This window comes from Anneissia japonica, unplaced genomic scaffold, assembly GCF_011630105.1.
Source record: "Anneissia japonica isolate Jap-2015-1 unplaced genomic scaffold, ASM1163010v1 scaffold284978_len400890_cov162, whole genome shotgun sequence".
Classification (NCBI taxonomy): domain Eukaryota; kingdom Metazoa; phylum Echinodermata; class Crinoidea; order Comatulida; family Comatulidae; genus Anneissia; species Anneissia japonica.
The window spans coordinates 325341-346771 of record NW_022728715.1 but is presented as its reverse complement, the minus strand read 5'-3'; the positions used below and the strand labels follow the sequence as shown (position 1 = coordinate 346771).

General features: G+C 32.1%; 1 protein-coding gene across 1 annotated transcript in view; it reads left to right on the top strand.

Moving 5' to 3' along the window:
• LOC117114501 (ATP-binding cassette sub-family A member 3-like) overlaps window positions 1-19028 on the top strand; it is a 31459-nt gene extending 12431 nt beyond the window's left edge. Inside the window, exons 10-42 of the mRNA XM_033258169.1 lie at window positions 168-313; window positions 513-709; window positions 968-1168; window positions 1732-1855; window positions 2071-2163; window positions 2383-2664; window positions 3030-3148; window positions 3548-3694; window positions 3988-4262; window positions 5041-5250; window positions 5441-5721; window positions 6115-6288; window positions 6595-6677; window positions 6899-7115; window positions 7458-7559; window positions 7900-8022; window positions 8397-8513; window positions 8946-9119; window positions 9694-9804; window positions 10019-10179; window positions 11033-11171; window positions 11487-11549; window positions 11902-11991; window positions 12664-12751; window positions 13449-13552; window positions 13905-13934; window positions 14164-14321; window positions 14623-14689; window positions 14871-14974; window positions 15478-15570; window positions 16047-16161; window positions 16693-16818; window positions 17444-19028. Of these exons, the coding sequence (XP_033114060.1) occupies window positions 168-313; window positions 513-709; window positions 968-1168; window positions 1732-1855; window positions 2071-2163; window positions 2383-2664; window positions 3030-3148; window positions 3548-3694; window positions 3988-4262; window positions 5041-5250; window positions 5441-5721; window positions 6115-6288; window positions 6595-6677; window positions 6899-7115; window positions 7458-7559; window positions 7900-8022; window positions 8397-8513; window positions 8946-9119; window positions 9694-9804; window positions 10019-10179; window positions 11033-11171; window positions 11487-11549; window positions 11902-11991; window positions 12664-12751; window positions 13449-13552; window positions 13905-13934; window positions 14164-14321; window positions 14623-14689; window positions 14871-14974; window positions 15478-15570; window positions 16047-16161; window positions 16693-16818; window positions 17444-17674 (4745 nt within the window). The 3' untranslated portion in view covers window positions 17675-19028. The remainder of the gene's footprint in view (window positions 1-167; window positions 314-512; window positions 710-967; window positions 1169-1731; window positions 1856-2070; window positions 2164-2382; window positions 2665-3029; window positions 3149-3547; window positions 3695-3987; window positions 4263-5040; window positions 5251-5440; window positions 5722-6114; window positions 6289-6594; window positions 6678-6898; window positions 7116-7457; window positions 7560-7899; window positions 8023-8396; window positions 8514-8945; window positions 9120-9693; window positions 9805-10018; window positions 10180-11032; window positions 11172-11486; window positions 11550-11901; window positions 11992-12663; window positions 12752-13448; window positions 13553-13904; window positions 13935-14163; window positions 14322-14622; window positions 14690-14870; window positions 14975-15477; window positions 15571-16046; window positions 16162-16692; window positions 16819-17443) is intronic.
• The last annotated feature ends 2403 nt before the right edge of the window (window positions 19029-21431 follow it).

Genomic DNA, 21431 nt, shown 5'->3' with positions numbered 1-21431 from the left:
AATGAAAAATAAAGATAATACATTTTTGACATTTTGTTTTTGATATTTTGTTTTTGACATTTTGTGATATTTTGTTTAGGGTCATGTGATCATTCTACTCTTTTTAGATCTGGTAAATAAGAAATAGAAATAGAACATAAATAAATACATGAATTTTTATCATTTTTAGGAACTTGTAATTGAGAAAGAGACCCGTTTGAAGGAGAGTATGAAGATGATGGGGTTGGCCAATTGGATCCATTGGTTGGCCTGGTTTGTCAAGACCTACACATTTCTTCTTATCTCAGTCGTGCTAGTTGTTATACTATTTAAGGTTTGTGATGATGTATTATAGTGTACATTATAAAAAAAATGGCACCATGCTTGGATTGTCTTAAATATTTGTCCAAGCAAAGACCAAAAACAAAGAGGGGGCTAGTAAAAACTATATATATATATATATTTTTACATAATAATAAACTTAATTATACTTTTATGTTAAGTCTAGTTTGCTTGTTTTGGTTGTTTTGTAGGTGGGAAATGTGTTTGAGTACAGTAACGGACTTGTGTTACTTTTGTACTTTATGCTGTGGATGGTGGCGACCATTATGTGGAGTTTCATGGTCAGCGTGTTTTTTTCAAGATCTCGATTAGGATTCATCTTTGGTTTGCTCCTATGGTACCTTAATTATTTACCAATACAATTCTTGGACTACAATGACTATTCGGCGTAAGTAAAAATGCCTAATGCCTAAAGATAAATATATTTTAGCTATGGTAACCTACATGACATTATTTTGATAAAAATTGGCCTTTCAAATATTATTTTCTAAATATTCGTTCTTAGCTCAAAACATATTATATCCATATTGAAAGTTTGATATCTTTTCCAGATCTGATTACAATATATATCTTTGACTGTTTATTACGCAATTAAGCAATTAACATTTCCTCACTTTTTTTTTAAATAATGATCATTTTCTTACAGAACTATAAAGACTCTTGCTTCTGTGCTATCTAACACAAACATGGGGTTTGCTATGAATATTTTTACACGGTTTGAGAGTCGAGGAGAGGGTGTCAGTTGGGGAAACATTGGTGTAAGTCCATCGCCAGGTGACGATTTCAATCTGGGCAGATGTTTTATCATGCTTATAGTTGACATCATCATCTATTTTCTGGTCATGTGGTAAGTCTTGGAGCTGATTATATATGTCTTAAAAAGTGTGCTGTGCTTTAAAGTCTAAAATAGCTTATAATTGTGATCTAGATATTATCAGATAACCCATTTATTCATTCATTATTATTGAGGCATATGGGTCAATGATTACCATTAGAAACGTAATCACCGTCCCTAGGTGGCAATCCTTTTCAAAATGCAAACATCACACATGATATTCTACATAAATTAAATCTCACTATTTTATACCTCCATGGTGAGAAAAAGATCAGGCAACAGTAATAGGAACTGACACAGCATTCTGGGATTAGAAGGCAAGCATTCTAATTCCGAGCTACAGCTCAACTCCAACTGTAACATCCGGAAAGGCTGCTGAAATGGTCGGTGAATGCACTTTAAGATGGCCAAATATAAAAACAACTTGTTTGTCATCTGGGTATTTTTGAAAAGGAGGATGAGGCCTCTTTTCTTTATTTCGTTATAAACTGATTGTGTTGTAATCTAGATAATGGATATTGAGAAGATGCAAAACATGATAGTTATTAGCCTTATTTGTTGATCTCTTTTTATAGGTATGTCGAACAAGTGTTTCCTGGGGAATACGGTATCCCACAACCTCTCCATTTCCCGTTTAAAAAGTCGTACTGGTGTGGGCCATCAAATGAAGTGGATGCCGCTCCGGACGAAGAAAGTGGAGTATGATATTTGTTTTTTTTTTATATTATTTCTATATTGTTGATTATGCATAGTTCTGAAGTACATATCCTAGACATATTTATTGTTATATTTTTCACTCAAAACAAAATAATGTATAACATTAACTGTATGTTTCCAAAGTTGTATCAACACATAATAATACCTAATTCAATACATAATGTCATCAATTAATAACATTTGTCAATATTAAACAGATTGCAATGGACAGAATCGAAAAGAAGAATCATGAGGAGGAACCAAGTCTGGAAGTTGGTATTGACATCAAGAATCTGCGTAAAGTTTATAAGGTAGGCCTATGTTACCATGCTTTTCTGCCAGTAAACTCTAGACTAAGAAACTAATAGCAACATGACTTTACATGTTAAGAGCAAAAGAAACCAGGAAAATTCAAGCTGATACTGTAAATATAAAGTGTATAAAGTGGTGATAATGAAATATATAATCAACCAGTAAAGAAAAGGAACAAAAATTATAGGAGATGCATAAGGACAAATTTTCTTTCACAGAGTTCAGTGGGCAAGAAGCTTGCCGTCGATGATTTAACTCTGAAGATGTATAAAGGTCAAATCACATCTCTACTCGGTCACAATGGAGCTGGCAAAACAACCACGATGTCTATTTTGACTGGTCTATTTCCACCCACATCAGGCACTGCCACCATCAATGGAAAGAGCATAGTAGACGATATTCAGTCTGTACGTTCAAGTCTTGGTTTGTGTCCGCAGCACAATGTACTATTTGATCGTCTAACAGTCAAGGAGCATCTAGATTTCTTTATCAATTTGAAGGTAACAATAATGATGATGATGGTGACGGGATAGCTTAGTTAATGTTGATGAATGAGATAAAAAAAACATGTTTGAAGATGACGATGATGATGAATATAAGAATTGACTTAGGATGAAGATAACAATGAAGTTAAATATTATGATATTGTTGAAAGTAATAAAATGAATTTTGAATAATATTTAATTCAAATATATTGCAAAAACATTCTATTGTGCATGATCTTCTGTATAACCTAGGATTGGCCTTCATGGGTATTTATACTATACCTTTCATAAGATATTTCCATTGAAGGATTATTATATCATGTGAATTGATTATTTAAAGTGAGTTAAACATTTATCAGAGACCCTTTGATTGTTTATAGGGCAAACGTGGGCCTGCTGCTGATGCTGAGGTCAAGGCTATGATAGAAGATTTACATCTTGTGGACAAAACAAACACGGCCTCTAGCGCGCTGTCAGGTGGCATGAAACGAAAACTATGGTTTGTGACATTTTGTGGACTTCTGTTGTTCTATATTCCATCACATTCAAAATAATGTTTTATACTGAGCAATTTTAGAAGGTTGATGTAAAACATACAAAGTTTTTATAACGTGTCAAACTCTGTTGTACTCAGATATCTCCTTATTTCTTTTTAGTGAATGTCAATACGATTATGTTGCTTTTTCCGCTTTTGACGATTTGCCTTTCTTCTCCCTAACGTCTAGGACATCATTATTGTTTTTCAAGTTCGTACAATTTATACACTGCATATTCATCCAGCACTACATTTTAAACGCCTTTTAAGTGAACTGCTTGGAAAATGTGTTCTAGAATCTAGATAATGATAATATGAACAATATAATTATAGTATAAAATTTAGTTGCTTTTTTTTAATTAGCTGTGCCATTGCTTTAATTGGCGGATCAGAGATTGTGATTTTGGATGAACCGACGTCAGGTATGGACCCATATGCTCGCCGAGCTACTTGGGATCTCTTGCTGAAGTACAAAGCCGGGAAGACCATGGTACTTACTACACATTTCATGTAAGTTTGTCCTTATCACTCAAATTACGTTTAGCTTAGTTTGTATTAATCCAGTCAAACTAGCAAGCAAGGTGAGCCTGGTTTTTATTGTTGAATATTTCATTCGGACTTCCTACTCTGATATTGATGCTGTACCAACAAACGAGATTTGTATACGTTTGATACCCAGCAATGTGGAATGTGGTTGTTTGAGTACAGGAAAACTGTGTTCCTCCACGGCATCAAAAGAGAAGCATTAAGAGATGATTTCAATTTTAATAATATATATTTTAAAATTTCTGTGATTGCCTCAGGGATGAAGCGGACTTACTTGGAGATCGTATAGCTATTATGGCACATGGTCAGTTACTTTGCAGTGGCAGCTCTCTCTTTCTCAAGAACCGCTACGGAGTTGGATATCACATGACGCTGGTGAAGAGCGAAGATTGCCAAGTAGATCTTCTGACAAAAACAATTGAAGAGTTTGTACCTGGTAGTTATCTCGAGTCAAACATTGGGGCAGAACTGACATACATCCTTCCCGGAGACAGCACTTCCCTGTTCCAGACGTTGTTTGAAAACCTTGAAGGTATTTTATGAAATGCTCAGCACGATTAACTATCATGTAAAATATAGGAATACAGGCTTTAATCTGAAAAATGTGTTCAATTGTTATAAGTTTAAAGGAAATGGGACCACATAATCTATATTTTCTGCTAATAATGTTAAACATAATCTACAAACGTTAGGCTAAAATAAAATAAAAAAAATCATTATGTATCGCTTGAGCTATTAATGCCTACTTAGTTGCAGTGGCTGCCATAAACTGATTTAATTTCAGTGGCGAAATAATTTATTATAGCCAACTAGCCTAATTACTCACTCACTTTATATACTTTAGGTGTGTTCCACTAGTCACATGTCATTGATTTGATTGTATAATGGGTGTGTTATTTTATTATCATATTGTGTTGTTTAATTGTATGGTTGTATCCTTTGTTTTTCGTCGCAAGTGAATCAATTTTCGAATTTATATTTTTAATATGAATTTGTCAATAAAGAATATTTATATACATTACCCATAAAATCTTAAAATTTGACAAATGTAATACTTTAGATGCAGGACTAATGTAACACTGTGGAAATTGGATCAGTATTATGTTTCATAGAGAGTGGAAACACTGTGGAACAACGCCCACTTGACACCATATTCTAGTCTAATAATTGTACAAATGATTTTGTAAATTTTCTCTGTAAAGTGTTGGTATATTTGACAAAAATGACATTTTAATAATGGTGCACCTTAATGAGCAATGGCTTATATACTGTGCTGGCATAATATGCTGTTTCATCAATTTTCTTTTTAGCTAAACGTACCAGTCTTGGTGTAGACAGCTTTGGCGTGTCGGTGACAACTTTAGAAGAGGTCTTTATGAAAGCTGGTGAAGCCGCTGAAGCGAAATTAAATGGTATTGATACCAATGAAGAAGGCGACGGAGGAGCATCCACTACATTCCAGCGTATTCAAGAGGCAGCGGAAAAGGTAGATATTACCCAACTGGAGACAAGGCGAGAAGGTATTGTCAGGCTATACAACTATTGTCAACTCTGTTCATTAGATTATTAGGCTATAATCCTACATCAATTTTGCTGATATTGTTTTGGAAATATGATATTTTCTTAGAAATTATCAATTATGAATACTTTTGTAGTAATTGACAAATTCTTTGAGAATAATTTACATAGTCCATCAATAATTCATTACAGATCTGCTCAGTGGTTTTGCTTTGAAAGTCCAACAATTTAAAGCAATGTTCATTAAGCGTTTTCTAAACAGTAAACGTGACAGGAAAGCAGTCATCACTCAATTCTTTCTGCCTCTGGTGTTCATCTTTTGTGGATTGTTGATCATTTTAACTGGCGATGGGACTAGCAGTGACACTGAGTTGAATCTAAGTCTAACAGTATTGACAAATGCTGAAGACACGGCACACAAGGCATACTACGCTAAATTTGCACAAAATACAGTTCACCAGGATGTATTTAAGGTTTGTGGAGGGCCGGAGGCAATACCGTGCCTGCATTTCTGTTTATTTCTGATAGTGTCAACAAAAAATAAATAGTTGCAAAGACTTTTTACAGGACCTTTTGCATTAATTTATGAGGATTTACGTTTGTAAATGCTAAAATATAAATCTACTGATTCCTGCAGAGTTAAAAAAAATACAACAAATCATAAAGGACTTTCTAAATCCTATATTTATAAAGAAGAATTCATTGTGTATTTTTATTCTATCAAATTGAATGCTGTATTATTCTTACAAGATTTAGTAAATCCTTGAAAAATGTTGTAGAAAGGTGTCATCATTATAAGTTGATATTATTTGTTTAATTTTTCAACGTCTTAAGTAATGTAGAATTGTTTTAATGATATTTTATAGGATCTTGAGAGCTACCTGACGGCACTGGGTGTTAAACCATTGAATGTGAAGAGTGACGTCACTCAATTAATGACAGACAATACTGGGAAGGTTAAAGGAGAAAATCTAACAGAGAATGAAGAAACATGTTGCCAGTACAACTTCTTCATATTGAATGCAGAGTGCGCTTCCTGGGTCAGTTAGTCACTAAATCATTGATTGATCAATCCATTATTTAATCACTCAATCAATTTTAATTCCATCAATGAAAATAACCAATCAATCAATAGCTACTTTAGTCATTCAACCACTCAATTTATCAATCAATCAATAAATTAAAGGAGTATAAAATTTGCGTTGCAAATTATTTATGATCCAACAGCAACATAATTCCTTTTTTATATATTTGTTCAATCTGTTATTTCCCTTATGAACTTCAAATGCATAAAATGCTTGTATAGTAAGTACAGAGGTTTCAATGTATTTATTTTCCTTATATAGCTTAACAAACAAGACATGAATGTGTGTGATGCCTATCCAGATTATTCATACACTAATTGCAAGTCCTGCTTCAATAACACATTGTAAGTTATATCTTTTTTTATTCACAAATTTTAGATAAGAGTGGCTACTGTTAGAAAGGATTAAAGTGGGGGCACACTCACATCGGCCAAGGTGGTATTATGTCGTCTAGTGCTTACTGGTTAGTTTGATTTGTAGGCAGACTATAATAGGACGGCTGTTAGTAAATGCAATGTGTACAGGGTTATAGTTCCATTGTTAATACCTTTGTTTATTTTATTAGTGTTGGTGGTGAATGTCCAATTGGTGCACAGACCAGTATTCTATCAGACCCTAACACCTACTTCCAAGATTTTGTGTTACAAGAGGACAAGGATGATACACCAGGTTTCTTCAATGAGCATGTGGCGGGCTTCACTGCGGTGGACACTCCATTTGATGCTGAACAGACTGTTGCTGATTTGTATGCAGCATTTGGAAATGGCAGTCAAAGTTCACAAGTAGGTTCTCTGTATAACTTTGGAAATGTTCATTTCATTAATTCTGGTTTACTTTAACTTTTATTATAATATAAAAATACAATATAAAAAAAAAATCCCCATATTAGGGGTGTTCACTGAATAGAGATTGGCCATAGTGTTAAAACTATATTTTATATGGTACGGCCAAAAAAGATTTCCTAAAAGAGGTTCCACTCTGTATCGTTTGATCTGTGTCTTTTTGGAAGTGCCGACAACTTATTTATGTTTTATGCGAATTAGCAAACCAATGGTTTTGTTGAATGTTTTGAGGGGATTTTAGGGCAACATATAATAAGTTGTGTTTTTATTTTCTGACTTCAGTTAAATGTGTCCTTCATTGAGATACTGCAAGGCACAGATTTGTATGCTTTGGCATTGAATGTCACAAATGGTACATTAGTGACTGCTTGGTACAGCAATGAGGTAAGCAAGCTTCTCTCAATTTGCTGCTATTAAACACTTTAACATTGGGTATTATTATCTTTATTTTCTCTGCATAATTGTATGTGGTGTGTCCTTTGATAAGTGTCACGTCATTATTACTATTTATCTTATTATTACCAGTTATATATTTCTTATTTCTTGAATAGAAACTGCATTAAAAAACAATTTACAAAGAAAAATAATATTTCATGTATATCAATATGTTATATACAAAGTTAAGATTATTTTCATTGCTTGTTAGGGGAAACTAATAATATTTCATTGTTTTATGATTTCGAAAACATTAAATTAATCCTGTATTGAATGTTTCCAATTACAGGCGTTCCACACTTCTGCGCAAGTTCTCAATGCTGCTTCCAATATGATTCTCAAGTCTGTTACAAATGCAAGTTACAGCATCAAGACCTACAACTACCCACTCCCTAAAAGTGCAAAAACTCTGGTAATAATTTTATTATTATTGTTATTTCATGGCTTTTTACATGTTTTACTGATTATATTATAGTTTCTGATCTTTGAAAATTCAAAAGTGAAAATATAATTAATTTGGATCCTGACGATATTTCAAAATAAAAGTTAAACCGTTTACTTCCATTAATATAAACTAAAACAAAAACACATAAAAACAATTAAAAAATTGTTAAGTATTTTTAAGATTAGAAAAAAAAAGCACTTGTACAATTGTTATATTGGATTTTCTCTTCTTATAATTGTCAGTACTTTTTTGATCTATGAAATTAATAAAATCGTAAGTAGAAAAAGAAATTGTTTGTTTATGTCTGCATACATAAACTTTTATACTATTTTTTCATATAGGCTGATGATTCACAATCGAATGAAGATGCATTTGGAATGGCCATCTTGGTAATTTTTGCCATGGCTTTCTTGACTGCTAGTTTTATAGGATTCATTGTGACGGAAAAGGAAAATAAGGTAAGAAATTATAACTGAATTGCCTTTTGTTAGAAGTTATTTTAAATATTCGATATCCAGGTTATTCAGGTCAATATTATATATAATCTATTGATTGTAAATTTAAGTTAACCCAATAGGCTGATGATAATATTAGAAAATATGATTACTGTAATACTGTAAACAACACAGTACTTGGATTCATTCAAGCAATAATATAACAAAAAGATCGATGAAGTACCAAACAACATCATAGCTTTAAAACAACCACGTCACGGTCGTCCTAAAGTTTAACAATAACATAATAATTTTTAAAAACATGTTCGTTCAACCCCCTGGTTCAACATACTGTAAACAACAGAGTACATTCAATAATTCAATCAACGTAGCATTTACATCCCTTCAAAAATTACAAACAGTTATTGGTGATTTTTGTGGGTTTTTTTTTAATAGGCAAAGCATTTGCAGTTTGTGAGTGGAGTTGACACAGTGAGCTACTGGGGAGCTACTTTTGTCTGGGACATGTGTAATTACACTATTGTCTACGTCATCATTATTATCCTCTTTGCTGCTTTTGATCTGGATGCCTTTGGAGGTGAAAACCTTGGCACTGTTGCATTACTATTTGTAAGTCTTCAAATCATGTTATTTCAATTGACATAATATATTGTAAATAAGTAATGTTTTAGTATAAGTATGCAAAGTTTTTATGTGTTGATACCGAATAAATAAGCTCACAGTATACGGTAGTATACACACAATAGACACATTATAGAGAGTGCTTATAGCTCAGTCAGCTAAACTGGTAGAAGCTAGTGTGTGCACTTTGGACGGTAATTCAATTCCAATCACTACGCTTGATGTATTTTGCTGGAAATTCAAAGTGTAAAAGAGCACCGTTTTTTCCGATAAGATGGTTAAGGTATTGTTTTTGTGTGCAAGTGCGTGTTAAAGAATAAAGTATACTCATTGTAAAATACAGGTCATGGGGATTATCACCTCGTGTACAGCCTTAGTTTACTATTTAAAGGAACCTACAGAAAAGAAATGTCTTTGGTCTTTTCACACCAGATGTTAATGCCCGTTTTTAACAATGGCCCTGCACAAGCTCAAATACATGTACTTTTTTTACAAAATCTTTTTCTCGTGTTCTGGAAATGAAGTACAGTTTGAAAATAATCATTGAAATTATCATTTGCAGTTTCTGTATGGTTGGAATGCGATTCCTTTTACCTACACTCTGTCATCTCTGTTCAAGACCCCAGTGACGGCTACGGCTCTTACAACCTTTTTGTTTGCTTTTGTCAGCATGGTGCGTACATTATTTCTAATTTATTATTAAGGTATTTGTATTCGACATCTAATGTGTATCATTGCTAATATAACATGTGAAAAATTACACGTGTTTTAAAACTTTTTCCACATTCTTTTGGTCAGTATTTATGACTGTTAATCTAACCATCTTATTTTTTGCTCTAAGATTATTTAGTTCACTATTTTAAACTTAATATTGTATTTTTATGCAGATAACTGTTATTACAATATTCATCTTGGAATTATTGGGAGAGAGTGTGACTGATGAGTTGGACTATATATTTTGCATCATTCCAACTCATTGTTTAGGCCGAGCGCTCATGGTACTTTCAAATAATGACGGACTTAGGCGATTCTGTACCGCTACTCCAGAGTAAGTATCATATAAGTATCATATTATCATTTTAAAAAAAATGTAATATGGACACACCATTGTTTCTCATATCTTTTACTATCATTGTCTAATATGTAGTAGTTCAAATGACTAAGAGGCCAGTATATACGTAATTATGTATACAAACATTGTTGTCTATGTTTTACTCAACTTAACCAACTTTTTCACTAATCAGTTTATGGGATTCTTCTGCGCTGTTTTAAAATTTTTCTCCTAGCGCCGGTGGCAAGTTATTTTTAAACATAACAGGCGCTTTATAAGTTTTATTGCCTATAATTGTTATTATCATTATTATTATTATTATTATTATTATTATTATTAATATTATTATTATTATTATTATTATTATTATTATTATTAAAGATAAAGGCATAAGCTACAAAGGAGTAAAACGAAGTGAAAAGAAAAAAAGTATGTTTTGCAGTGCATCACACCTTAACAAATATATCGATAATACATTTCAGTTGAGCGTGTATTATACTCGGAATATGTGTAAATAGACACCTAAAGGGAAACAATGCTCAGGAAGGGAGGGATCTGGGATCTGGGATTTGTTTTTCTTAAATTGTTTTGTCCTTCACATTAGCTTCGCAAAAAAAAAAAAAAAAAAAAAAAAAAAAGATTGTGAGTAGTTTTTGATAGTAGCTTGTGACAATAACTAATAATTTTGATGGAACGAAATCTGATAACCCAGGAAAACCTGTAAACCCCGAAAAAATCTCTACACAAGTGGTGTACTGTTTGGCAGTCAAAGGGTTAGCATTGATCGTTATGTTATGCACACACTTTTAAATTTTTTTTATGCATTGGTTATACAATTTTTTTTTGGCAGAGATATGATGTCATGTGAAAGGAACGAAGTCATCTACCATGAGAACAATTTGGCTTGGGATATTCCAGGTGTCGGTACATACTGCTTGTATATGGCTGTTTCTGGCCTGGTCTTTATAATACTTACACTGCTTATTGAGGTATGTTAGTCTTTTAAATACTTTGACAGCAGGGTATATATTAGCTACTGTATTTGCACTGAACCATGAGAACTTCTGAACCATGAGGCTTCTAGTTCATTTCCTCTTGTATTTTGTTGCTTGGGGTAATGCAAGTTCCTATTACCTGCAAAAGCACAGGTACAGAAGCTGTCTTTTAACTTCAAAAACAGATTTAGGCCCGAATTAGGTATAACTTATACATTCTATATCAAATATGCGTATGTCTATACCGCTACCAATTTTGTTTTTATATATACAATTCCACTATAGTTTTTTGTTCAATCTTGTTTGCAGGTCAACTTTTTCATTCCAGCTCGCTCAGCGTCTTACCTAAAGAGTCATATTCCTAATCCAGATGTAAGTTGCCAATGCTATTTAATCTTATCTAATCTATATTCACATTAAACAATAAAAAATAGAAGCGTTAGGCCAACGGTTGTACTGGAACTCTCAACTTCTTGAAGTCGGGGCTATAAACTCTTGTACAAGTTGCTTGTGTTCTTTGGCAAAGTACTACACAATGTTTGTCTCTCTCTGCTCATGAAATGGGTACTGACGTTGTTGAGCAGGTAAATAAAGACTTGTCCATGTGGAAAGTGGCGAACACTCCAAAGCCTTCACAGTCTCAGATTAGTATTTATTTTTTTTAAATTTTACTTCAAGAAAACTATTTCAGAAATCTCTAGACCCTGTTTATTTATTTTATTAGGAGGCAGATGTTGCAACTGAAAGGCAGAAAGTTCTTGGTCTAAATTTGCAAAATGATGACTCAGCAGTAATTCTCAAGAATCTCTCCAAAGTAAGCACACTTTTTTAGGTGATTGAATTACTTGTAAATTAACAATATTTGTTTGTACCTGGTTAAGACTAGTAGGCATTTTCGAAAATTGACTAGCTGCTCCGGGGTGTATGTACATGGGTTACAAGTAACATGGTAGATGGGGTATGTTTTGAGCCTATTGATTTTTTCTCATGATTGTATCAAATGTTCAGTACAGGTATGCAGTATATTTTATTGTCATTTGCAACTTTAAAAAAAAAACTAAAATAAAAATTAAAAAAAAAAAACATTTTACATAGAAATACAATTGCAAGGGTCCGCTCGTCAATAAGTAACAGAAATAATAACTAGGTAAAAATGTAAAAAAAATCAAGTAATAGATTATCCTCTGCCATACACTATCCTGGTATATCGAAATCAAGGTTTCGGGTCATTATGGATCGAATACTAGGCTTAACTGTATTAACTTAACAAAAAAAAAAAAGTAATGTAAAATACTATTTCGAAAACTACCTCTCGCCAGACACCAACACAGTATTTCATTGTTTCGGGGTACAGTAAAAAAAAAGTTCTTTAATAGTTTTAATTGTTGAACATCCTTCATCTTTAATAGTCTTTTTAATTATTTTTTATCAATAGAAAATCACAACACTAAATAAGGTTGTAAACATAATTTATCAATCTTGCTAGGTATATCGAAAGAAGCCGACACCCGCTGTAGATCAACTTTGCCTTAGCATACCCAAGGGACAGTGTTTTGGTCTCCTTGGTGTTAATGGTATGTATTTATTATCTTTAAAGTTTCTGTTATTTATTTACCACACAAAAAAGGATGTATTTATTAGGTTTTGTATTTGTCTCTTCCTAAGTTGTGTCAGGAAATAGTTAATGCTTCATATGTAAAAATTGTGGGATTTTATAACAATAATGGAGTATAGCCTGGATTAGTTGTAGACGTTTAGTAACTACTTTTGTAGGCCAACTAAAAACATATTTGGTAAGCTAATAAAATGTAATATTTATTATCTTACATTGTATTTGTAAGCATTTAAAGTTTAAAGTTTAGAATGAGAAAATATATGGAAAATTATATGAAATTTGTAACACAGCTTGTAGTCAATTTAGAATTTTCTTATTAAATAATTATATAACAGATAACGAAAACTTGAATATTTTAATCTGTTTCCCATTAATAAAAGTTGATAATTTACTTTATTTGATCGTTAAGCTATTCAGTGCTGTAAGTGATTTGTTTAGTACTTTTCCATAATGAAGTGTCCTCACAGAATAAATCTTGTGGCAAACATGAAAACAAATATTGATATACTGTAGATCACGTTTTTAACTTTCTACAGATTTGTTTAATCAAGCTGTCTGAAAACATCTTGCTTCTATTAAAAAATAATTAAAAAAAACACCACACATTTGATCACAGACAGGTAATCTTGAATGTTTTGTGTTTGTTTGACTGATAGGTGCTGGAAAGACCACAACATTTGGCATGTTAACAGGAGACTTAAGCATAACTGCAGGAACTGCATACATGGATGGATATGACATCCAGACTCAAAGAAGACTGGTTAGTTCCATTTGTATATTGTATGCTAAGATACACAAGATTTCAATTGTGGGGTTCGAAACTCTTTAACTTTGCTCAAGAAATTGTTAAGGAATAAGTTTAGTGTTTAATACATTTTTATGTCATTTTTTTTTTATTTATGTAATTTTCTCTGTGTTTTTAATCTATATTCGGGATATAAAGCATTATTATACTGTTTAGACATGTACTGTGCCCTTAAGGAGAACATAGTTGTTGCACACAGGATAAATAACAAATATATAAATAAAGCATGTGACTCATTCATTAGTATTTGGAGAATGTGTGACCCTTTTCATGTTGAAGCTTACCGTCAACTTTTTCCATCTTGTAGGTTCAACAAAGGATTGGCTACTGCCCACAGGTAAGTCTAGTTATTTATCTTTCTTAATAATTTCATATTACTAATTTCATATTAACTATTTTGTTATTTGAATAAAATTTAAACAATTAGGTCAACTAATATAGTAGTCTTTTTCTTATTTGAGATAAACCTTAATATAATTCGTTTTGGTGACTGATAGCAAATAAAATTGTATTGAAAGTATATAGAATGTTAATGATTTTTATTTGTCTAATTATTATCGTTACAGTTTGATGCCCTAATTGAACGATTAACGGGCCGTGAAGTTTTGAGTATGTTTGCTCGTTTGCGAGGTATCCCGAGTGACCAGATCGATGCAGTAGTAGAAACTACCGTCACACATTTATCCCTCTCTAATTGGGCCGATAAGCTTTGTGGGGATTACAGGTACGTCAAAGCTCAAACACTAAAAAGAAAACAATTTTAGTAAAAAGAATTTATGAAATTTTACTTCTCAAAACTTGTGAGGAAACTATGCCTCACTGTGTGATGCTGATGAGCGATATAAAAGTTATTTACAAGATTTAATTTTACTGTAGTATATTTTATAGCATCTGATTCTAACACCACATCTGGTAAGGACTTGTATGTTTTAAACTGCATCTAAATAAGATAATTCAAGTGTTAAACTACAGTTAATAATACCACGTATAGTTCTTTTTACTATTTTCCTTTTAAATGTTTACAGTGGTGGTAACAAAAGGAAACTTAGCACGGGCATAGCATTGGTTGGAAACCCACCAATTGTATTCTTGGTAAGTTGATTAGAAGCATAATGATTTTAGCTTTCAATGTACTATATGCTCATCTTAATGGTAATAACATTAATAAAAATCCTAATAATAAAAAATGATTACAGTAATGGTAACGATAACCATAATATTATGTACATATTGTGTCTATAATAAAGCAAACTATCAATTTAACTTTATATAGGATGAGCCTACATCAGGAATGGATCCAACTGCCCGACGCTATCTATGGAATGCTCTAACATCCATTATGAAGGGTGGTCGTTCTATCGTGCTCACCTCTCACAGGTATGTAATACATTTTGATATGCATGTGGCAGGAAAAGTATTAGAGGATGGATTGACGGAGTTATTGGGTGTCAATTCCAAGGATAACCCAGGAAATTCTGAAGAAGACTCACCGTATTTCTAGTGCGGTCCTTTCCGAAGTGTGTACTGCGTTCTTAAATGTGCACACAGGTCACTACACGGACCAAAGGCTTAAATGTCTCATCCGAAAAATGATGCGCTATTGTAACGTACATCTTAGCCCCCGGGAACCACGAGATCTCCACGGCTGAGCACAAACACATCGGCTACCACCACTTTACCAGACTGAGCAAAGTTGCTCATTTAATTAAGCACACTGGCAAAGCAGATTGTAAGCTTTGAAACACTAACGGGTTGATGGTTACATATTTTTGTAGAGTAAAATATGGTTCGTGTTTCCATCCTTGTTCAAAACTTATCTTTAAATTATTAATCATAGGAAGAATAAAAGCTTTATTATGTTTTGTTTTGTTCCTGAACAGTATGGAGGAATGCGAGGCTCTATGTACTCGACTAGCCATTATGGTGAATGGACAATTCAAGTGCCTTGGTAGTACTCAGCATCTGAAGAGCAAGTATGCCTAACAATTATTCTTATCATTTTTTCATTTCTTTTTTTCCCTTTGAATTAACGTATTAAACAACAGCAATTCAAGCTTCAATTGATTTTTTTTTAAATCTTGTCACAGGAGATATTAATTATTTAATGTCTCCTTAATTAATGTTATTATAATATAATGTTTATATTAAATTCGTCTGAGGTTAAAATGTTAAAATTTTGTTTAAAACAGTGTTCAGGGGAACAAACGTTGATAGTAATTAAATTTACTTTTTTTGGAACCCATTCTCTCAGCAATTGTAACTTTTGTTTTGTTTGTAAGCTTGTTTTAAGAGATAAATTAAATGTACTGTTTAATTTACAATAGAAGTCAGTATCCTTTTTATACTGAGAAAAAGTTTGAATGAAAAGTTTTTACATAGATTTGATGATATCTAGGTTTAACTGCAGGAGTTGTGTATTAAATCTGTATTGTATGATTATTTTCCGTAGATATGGTAAGGGCTACACAATGCTTATCAAGATGGAAGAAAACGAGCCAACTGATGGCATCAAATCATTTGTAAATGAGAAGTTTCAAGGAGCAGTCCTTCTAGAGGAACACCAGGTGAATGCTCATATTTCTACTTACCAGATAAAAGACAGACTTTCATTCAGATGCAAGTTAAACAGAAAGAGTTACATAACACATATGAAAAATTAAAACTGTTCTTCTGGACTTACATGAAACAGTCACATAATGGAATCACATGACAACCACATGAAAGAAGCACATGATATCCACGTGAATGTGTCAGACGACAAACATTGCAGAGTTACAGACAGAGTATCAAATCAAGTTTGGATGAAATAGTTACTTGAAAGTCACAGAAAGTTACAAAATCACATGACAGTTACATAGAGGAGTCACATGAAATTCACATGAAAGAGTCACATGACATCCACATAAAAGAGATGTCATATAATAGAATCATATCAGCTACAGAATTACATTACAAGGGTTGCAAATTAAGTTTAGATGAGAGAGTTACTTTAAAAGTCACAAAGCGTAACTGCATATGACAGAGCCATCTCATGACTTTTTTAAAGCAAAATTCGGTACTATTTCAAAAAAATATTATATATTTTTATATCACAGGGCGTATTACAATACCAAGTTGAAAACAGTAACCTCAGCTGGTCTTACATCTTTGGCAGTTTGGAGAGCAACAAACAGGTGTTGAAAGTTGAAGACTACAGTGTCAGTCAGACAACTTTAGAACAGGTTAGAACCGTTTAACTTAAGTCTATACAACAATATGTAGTTGGTCCTAAAATTGATCATGCTTGTATGAAACACTGAAGATGAGTATTGTGGTTGTAACCTCTTGAATTCGTGTATTTAATTGAACACATAAACACTTACTATTGGATGCACTACTTGACTATTACAGTTGAGTATTCAACACTTGACTATTGAATACTTGAATTGAACATTTGACTATAGAACACTTTACTATTATACACATGACTGTTGACCACTTAACTATTAAACACCTGACTATTAAACACTTAATTAGTATAAATTTGACCACTGAACACCTTTCTATTGGACACATAAGTATTAAACACGTTACTATTGTACACATGACTATTGAACGCTTGACTATTAGACACTTGACTATTGACCACTTGATTAGTAGACATTTGACCATTGAATGCTTTACTATTGGACACATGGCTATTGAAGACTTGACGTTTACACAATTCACAATCTCACCCTTGAATTAAAAACGTTGTTGTTCTACACTTCACTACTAAACATTCAGCTGTCTGTTGAAACAGTACATTTACGCCTCTCGTCAAAACATTTTTATTGATAAAAAAAAATTGATTTTTATTCATAAAAGGTTTTCATCAACTTTGCGAAGGAGCAGCACAGTGATGAAGGTCACGCCAGACGCATGAGCAAAAAACACCACGCAGAATATATAGAAAGACCATCAACTGGTGCCAGTCTTAGGAGAACCTCTTTAAGACGAAGTTTAAGTAGAGTACAGTCACCACCGCAATCGCCAAATTTGATACTTGAAAACCCACCACCTTATAACGGCGATTCCCAGAAGAATATGTTGGTTTAAATATGATATTTGTTAGTAATATTATTTAGTGAAGTGCTCAACTAATAGATTATTTATACTTAATGAAGGTTTATTATCATGAGGATAGTAGTTATTAAATGATGGCACAAACAGATGAAAAAGGCTAAGAACATAATTCACTAATTTTGATAAACATGGCACAATACTACCATTTTATTAAAATGCATTTGAAGACAAACTGGTTATTTCATATTGTCTCCAAATGTTTTTGGTTTTACACATTCATTGAATGTTAGAGGTTGTATAATGTTGTTCACAATCGAAATTACACAAAATATTTAATTTCATGTAGAATGCATTATTGGAAACATGCTTCACAAATTGCCTTTTGATGTCCCTTATGCTCTAGAAAGGGCTTGCCACTTATATGCAAGATAGTGATATAGTTATGCATTTTTGTTATTGGCATAAATTAGCCATTTAGTAGTTTATAACTTCACAGGTTTAGGTCAAGGGGCATTACATTAACAAACAATTATGCAGTATGTTATATTATGGGCATTTCATATATCATTATATCTATTATTATTACCGTATTTGAAAAATCCCTTGAAATACCAAAAAGAAGGCAGACACATATTCTGGATAATTTTTTTTTTTGTATATTCAGGCAGGTGTGCAATAAAATTATTTCATTAGTTTTCTTAATACACATCAGTAATTTTAAATAAAATATATATTCTCAAAACAGTTGATTTTTCGAAAAGTATTCTTCCCCAACAAGAAGAGGAAGCTATAATTCTCCTTTTCCTTTCACATTCCACTACCGTGTGCCGAATTAGTAGTCTGTTGTTTCATTGCTCTACACATTATCCTGTTTTAAATTCATGTATGCATTGTGTGTGAATATTGATAATACTGTTTTATAAACGTGTGTGTCTATATTGTACATTTCCTATTGTTTCTATATCATGTTTATTTTTTTACCACTTGGCCTTAGTCCTACCTGTAGTATGTCTACCAGAAAGTGCAATTTATATTGAAGATATTGGTGAAGGTTATTTATTAGTTAATGTAAAATGACTCTTTTAAAGTCACTAACATTCCACTGTCTATAATGCACTTTATTATTATTATTATTATTATTATTATTATTATTATTATTATTATTATTATTATTATTATTATTATTATTTTTTTTATTATTATAAATATTATAAAATTGTGTTTGCACAGGAGTTTGTCGATAATGATTTTATTTACTTACATATAATCAGTTTTCTCTTGTTATTTAAATTTCTTATGAATACCATTTCCTTAATCTTTGCTTTATCATGTATGTCTTGTTAGTTGTTATGTCTACAACTCAAAGCTGTAGTATATATATATATATATATATATATATATATATATATATAGAGCAATAGTTTGACTGTTGTGTCTTTTTATATTTTATCTTTATGTAAAAATCATTAGAATATATATTAGAATATCAATAAGAATATATTTTCAGTTTACCATAATAATACAGCACAATATATATATTTTATGTATTCTATATTATTTGATATAATTGTATTTGGTAAGGACGCACAATATAATCTGATGACTTTATCTACTTTCATTCTATTTTAAATCGTTGCTATTAACTTTTACTACAATCTGTTCAACCAAATATGTCTTTATTCTGTATATGTATTTTTCATAATAGTTTCTAGATTTTATTATATTTTATTTTTATATTAGCTAAATTTTAAGGACATTTCTCTATACACTAATGTGTAAAGTTTCACAAACAAGATTTGTTCGTGTTTGCACAAAGCACATGCTGAGAATATAATGATGTGATATAATAAACGTGAATAAAAAAAGTGTATTATTTGCATTACTTTCTGTTGGTATATAATTAGGTTGTTATCTCTCAAATGTTTGTGTATGCAGTGGAGTATCTAGGAATCTCGAAATGGGGAAGCTCATGGGGTCGCGAAGGTGAAGTGGGGATCTCGATAATTAATTAAGAGTGATTTTTTTGCTTCCAATATTTTCCGTGGGGGTGATTGAACGACAAACCTTTTTTAGGGGCGCGTACACCCCTACGACACTGTGTGTATGCAACACCCATCAGTTCAACGCAGATAAAACAAATTAACACAAAAAATGACTTAAAATATGAGTATGGTGACTCCGAAAAATGACAGACATGAGGCCATAGTTGATTCTACGTTTTGTTCTTTATTCGAACATTGTCAAAAATGGCTTCTTCTTTTTCAATTATTTCTTGTGTGTCCATCTGGAAAACTATCTTAAATCAAATTAAAACGAAACTATTTCTATAAATAATAAATTTAAGAATAATAAATAGTGATTCTGTATAGTCGCGGTAAGCTCTAATCACTGCCTTATCAGTACAAACTGACACAACAATCGATTTTCCAGCCTATAGCTTAATTCTAGCATAAATTAATGTATATTTGCCGCAAAGCCACAGCCTACACAAGCATACATACATGTAAACTGTAAATAATTAAACATTACCTTGATTGGTGGAAAAGTAACCTCAAAGCTAAATACTGTACTCTTCACAGGACAGTCCACTGCTATGTAGCGGCCTGTTATTGTGCAGTACACTGCTGCACTCTAACATAGTACACAGTAAACTAGGTGATTAACTGAAATGCATATACAAGTGAGCTCTGCTTCACCAGATTTACTATGCTTAGATACAGATTTTTCATATAAAAAGATAAATGTTGCATATTATCAAGCACAGCATGATGCCCTGCAAAAGGATTATTACTAAAACTAATCAATTATTTTTCTTTGCAAAAATATAAAGGCTTCTTGACGAGGAATTTACTACATCATACTTGATACTTCAGCTTTAAGTTGAAAAAACAACGATAATTAACAGATTTTTTTCCTATACCACTTCCATACTGTATATGCTTTTATAACCAATTAATTCGCTGGTAATCAGTTTAAGGATTTTTTAGAAGGTCTGCAAATAAAAAAAAAATGAAGTTTACTGTTTTAATAATAATTGATTAGTAGAATTCAATATATTTATTTCATTAACAAGCTCGAAGGCATACAAATAAACTATGTGCAATACATATATAATAATAATAATAATAATAATAATAATAATAATAATAATAATAATAATAATAATAATAATAATAATACTTTCTTGCATATTGATGCAAAAGTTGTCCTTTGCCCGCCTATAAGGGTTATTCGAGGAGCCAAGCGATCAGACTCTAATTAAAACCCGACCCTGGCCAGGTGTTCAGCACAAGAAGCAGGAACAATATCTCTCGACCAACCGCTCAGCTCTGCATAATAATTATATATTATTTTTTTTTAATAAAAATATTTAATGCTGATAAACAAATCAAAGTCAAGGCGAGCGTCATAACGCTAGTGGCATTTTATTACACAATGTCTTTATTCATTTATTTACAGGACTACATTCGTTGAGAGCTATGCTACACAATGTATTATTATGTCCTTTATTCGAACACTGTATTTACCTTTCTTTGATGATTTATGTATATATATATATATATATATATATATATATAAGAAACCAGATGTTTGGTTTCGTTACATTGATGATATCTTCATGATCTGGACCCACGGTGAAGATAGTTTGGATACGTTCCTATTGAACATTAATTCGGCTCATCCCACAATCAAATTCACTGCTAACAAATCCACAAGCAGTGTAGATTTTTTGGACATCACCGTGACCATGGAAAATGGTGCACTTAAAACTGATCTCTTCCGTAAACCC